The 4,188-nt window shown below is 38.7% G+C and overlaps 1 protein-coding gene across 1 annotated transcript; it reads right to left on the reverse strand.

Moving 5' to 3' along the window:
• Positions 1-2,379: 2,379 nt before the first annotated feature.
• On the reverse strand, positions 2,380-3,826 carry LOC149529084 (uncharacterized). Its single transcript, XM_089810271.1, has one exon. The coding sequence runs from the start codon at positions 3,471-3,473 to the stop codon at positions 2,454-2,456; it is 1,020 nt and encodes a 339-aa protein (XP_089666397.1). The 5' UTR covers positions 3,474-3,826; the 3' UTR covers positions 2,380-2,453.
• Between the last annotated feature and the right edge of the window lie 362 nt (positions 3,827-4,188).

The raw sequence follows: 4,188 nt of genomic DNA on the forward strand, positions 1-4,188 counted from the left end.
GGCCTGGTTAGAGGTCTTGAGAACAATTCAATGGAATTGTCACCTTGTTAGAGGATTTACAAATATCTATTAAGCCAACTCTGTTAAGAGATTTAGATCACTGTTACAATGGTTTATGAGATGACCTAATTTGACTACAACCAATTTGGTGATTTCAGATCTCTATTCTGGCTTGTACTTGATCCTTCCTGATCAAATATGACTTTGCTGCACCATAAAGATATTATGCTTATCCTTCAAATTTGCTTTCTCTGGTCATTAATAGATCTTTAATCATATCATCATAATTAGCACATTCTCTTCCACTCCCACTTTCACACTTGCTTGCACACATTGAAATCGCAACTTGACCTTATACTTATACCTTCCACTTTGTCAAGTTAGCTCAAATACAACTTATAATAATCAATATTCATCACCTTAGTCGGCTGGAATCAATAGATAGATCAATTAAGCTCAATGCAACAAAATAAGAAAATCCTTCACTAGCTGACCTTGCTTGGTAGAAACTAACTTTGAAACGATTTCCTTTGTTAACCAACAAAAGCTTGGTTAACACTGCAAACTTACGAAAATCCTTTGGCAACCGAGTGAGCTCGGTAGACACTGCCTTCAAAATAGGCAAACATAGGAATGCTCAGTAGACACTAAGAACTATCTTCACTGACCGAGTGAGCTCGGCATTTATTGACTGATAATAATTATGACATTTGTGTAACATCAAAAACAACACACAATTAACCAATTGTATCCAACAGGTGCATAGGCCCAACACCATAATGAAGAGTAGAGACTAATATCTCACCACCAAAAAATTGATAAAAATAGTTGCGCTTTAATTCAAGACTGCCACCAAGTCATGTTGGTTCATAGACCTAACATCATAATGAAGAGTTGAGAGTAAGGTCTTACCCCAAACAAATTTTGAGAAGAAATATGCATCCTTTAATTAAGACCCAATATCAATCAAGTCATGCAACAACATAATGCAGTGTTGAGATTAAGATCTTATATGCCCTCTAATTCAAGACTTGAGATCAAGTCACGTTGGTACATAGGCCCAACATTATAATGAAGAGTTGACTAAGATGTTGCCCCAAACAAAATCAATAGAAAATAGATGCTCCTTAATCCATAATCCTACATCAAGTCACATTGGTATATAGACCCAACACCATTATTTAAGTGTTAATAATACAATCTTCAAAAAAAATTGATAGAAAATATTGGCACATCATTTAATCCAAAAACTAACATTAATTTATTTTGTTGCGTAGATTTGACATTATAAAAACTAATCGAGATTAAGTTCTTATCATGTAGACAAATTTGATAGAAGGTAAACCCCTCTTATTACGAGACCTAGCTTCAACTCATGTTGGTATATAGACCCAACACCACAATAAAGATTTGAGACAGAGATCTTACCTTTGACAAATTTACCAAAATATAAATGCCCCTCAATCTAATACCCAAGAACAATTCATACTAGTACATACACCTAACACCATAATGAAATGTTGAGACTAAGACCTCACCTTCTACAAATTTGACAAAAGAGAAGGCATTTAATCTAGGACCCAACATCAAGTCATGTTAGTACAAAGGCCCTACACCATAATAAAGTGAGACTAATAGTGAAAATTGACAAATAAAGTGGCACCCATTAATTGAAGACCTAATTTTCAAGTCATGCTGGTACATAACCCAAACATCTTAATGAGAGTTGAGATTAAGACTTAGATCTTAATTTGATAGAAAATAAATGCCCTTTATCCAATTGATGATCTATACTTGAATAAACACCTCTTAGATAATAATTATTCATATATAGATCTCTAATAATTTCAATTGAATTGATAATTATTTATATGTAATAAAAGATAATAATACCCATGATCTAATTGATCATCTACTCATATACCCACCACATATTATAAGATCAATACTTCATACATCCAACCATTACCCATATACTCATACACCCAAGACCTATTATAATGATCAATGATTCATATATCCCATTAATAATTATTTGTATATCCGCTACCTAGATGCTTATACACCAACACCTATGATCTATGATTCATACATCTAATCAATAATTTGTATATATACACCAAAAAACCTATTATAGTAATCAATGATTCATCGAATCAAATAATTTATATCCCCAATACATGTATACTCGTACACCCAACTTATAATGATCAATAATTCATACGTCCACCCAATAATTCATATCCCCATAGTTATATGTTGTTTTCTGTCCCAATGTATTTAAAAGATCATACTCGGAACTAAAGATCAATATCCCCCAATAATTATTAAGGGCATTTCAGAGAATCATTTGATAAGCACTTGAGGATAAGTATGAAGTTAGTTGAACACATCATTCAATTGAATCAAATATAAATACAATATACAATATACAAAACCCCCTTTTAATCCTCTCACGGTTGTGAACAGCTGGCAAGAGTGCAAACTGATTCATCCACCACAATGGGTTCCTCTACTTTCACACCACACAATCTTTTCTCATCACCCCTACTCCTAACCCTTTCCCCAGTAACCCTTTTCCGACCCACACCATTACCATCACTATTATCCATTGACTTTGACACCACGTGGAGTGGAAAATTAAGCAGAGCTCTGGCCCCCCTCATCTTGTAAGCGGCACGGTCATATGCTAGCGCTGCGTCCTCTGCCGTATCGAAGGTTCCGAGCCAAACTCTAGCCCCCTGCCGCGCGGAATCTCTGATTTCCGCTGCAAATTTCCCCCATGGCCGCTGCCTCACGCCTCTGTAATGTTTCCCTCTTTTCACTGACTCCTTCTCCTGACGGGAAACCGTCAGCTTTTCAAAGCAACTGACAGATTTCGGCTCCTTTGGCGTCACGGGCGTCCATCCCTTCTGAGTAGCCTCCTTCAGGACGCCGTATAACATCATATCTTCTGAATCGTTCTCATCTAACGGAAGCTTCCCCCACTCGCCGGAAAGACACCGGCTGACGGACGTTGAACTGACGGCAACTTGATTTCTCTCCCAGGCGAAGCATTCTTTGCGCGGAACGAATACGGAAAGCGTCGGACGGGGGAAAAGTCTGTTAACTGTTGACGTATTTGGAAAAAATCTGTTCACTGTTGCCGTATTTTGAGAAAGTCTGTTAATTGTTGCTTTATTTTCCACCTGCGTCTCGCGTCTGCAGTCCTCGTCCAGATCGGAGACCAGAGCGCTCTCGATGAACATCTCGTCCTCGTAGCTGCTGAGGCCACAGGAGGCTGTGTCTTTGAAATGTGCATCGCCGTCAGTTGACGGAGAACTTTCAGTCAGGCACGACTCCGCAGGGGATGCAGTGTAGAACTCTCCGTCCTCGCTGCACCTCGAGCCGTTCGATTCGCCGAGCAAATGAAGCCGGATTTGATCCAGGACGTCCATTTCTACACAGCAGTCCTCTGGTGTTCCAGAACTCATTCCGCAAAAAATTGTGTTTATTGTGACGGGAAATTGAAAATTTAAAGAAAAATTGTGACGGGAAAACCTCGAGGCAGCAAATTTTATGTGATCTGTGAAGGGAAATTGAAATTGTGAAGAAAAAATTGTGACTGGAAAACCTCGAGACAGAGCAAACTTTGAGATCTCTGAGAGGAGAAATTGAAATTCTTTATGATCTCTGTGAGGGAAAAATGGAATTTGCTGGCGGAAAGAGAAAGACTTCGCGACGGACTAAAATTTTGAGCTCCCAGATTGAACTGTAAGAGAGACGTAAAGAGGACTAAATAAAGACCCTGAGGAAGCTGAGTAGGAAACATCGAAAATGTTTATTTCCGACGTTTTAAATTTCTGAGAAACAATAGAATATTGACTGGTGCGTGCCACGTGGCTTAAGTTAATCCCCCCTAGCCATAGTCTTTTTTAACCCGTTCGAACGGAAATTCATCATCGTGGGACCCACTTGTGACGTCACCGCTCGGGTCTCGCTGACGTCACTGCATGCGCCTCCAGCTCTGCGTGTGCACGGGGAGGAAGACACAAGACAACCCACCACCGATATTTTATTATTTTGTCGTTTCCTAATCTGAGTTAATCACATGCTTAAATTCGAGATCTCTACCGTGGTTAAGTGAATTAACGATGGTTAATGACATGCTTAACATTAATTAGTGTGGTTAACTTAACTAGTGATGGT

The sequence above is a fragment of the Cupressus sempervirens genome, chromosome 11, assembly GCF_028749045.1.
Source record: "Cupressus sempervirens isolate cs-2001-9-10 chromosome 11, ASM2874904v1, whole genome shotgun sequence".
NCBI lineage: Eukaryota > Viridiplantae > Streptophyta > Pinopsida > Cupressales > Cupressaceae > Cupressus > Cupressus sempervirens.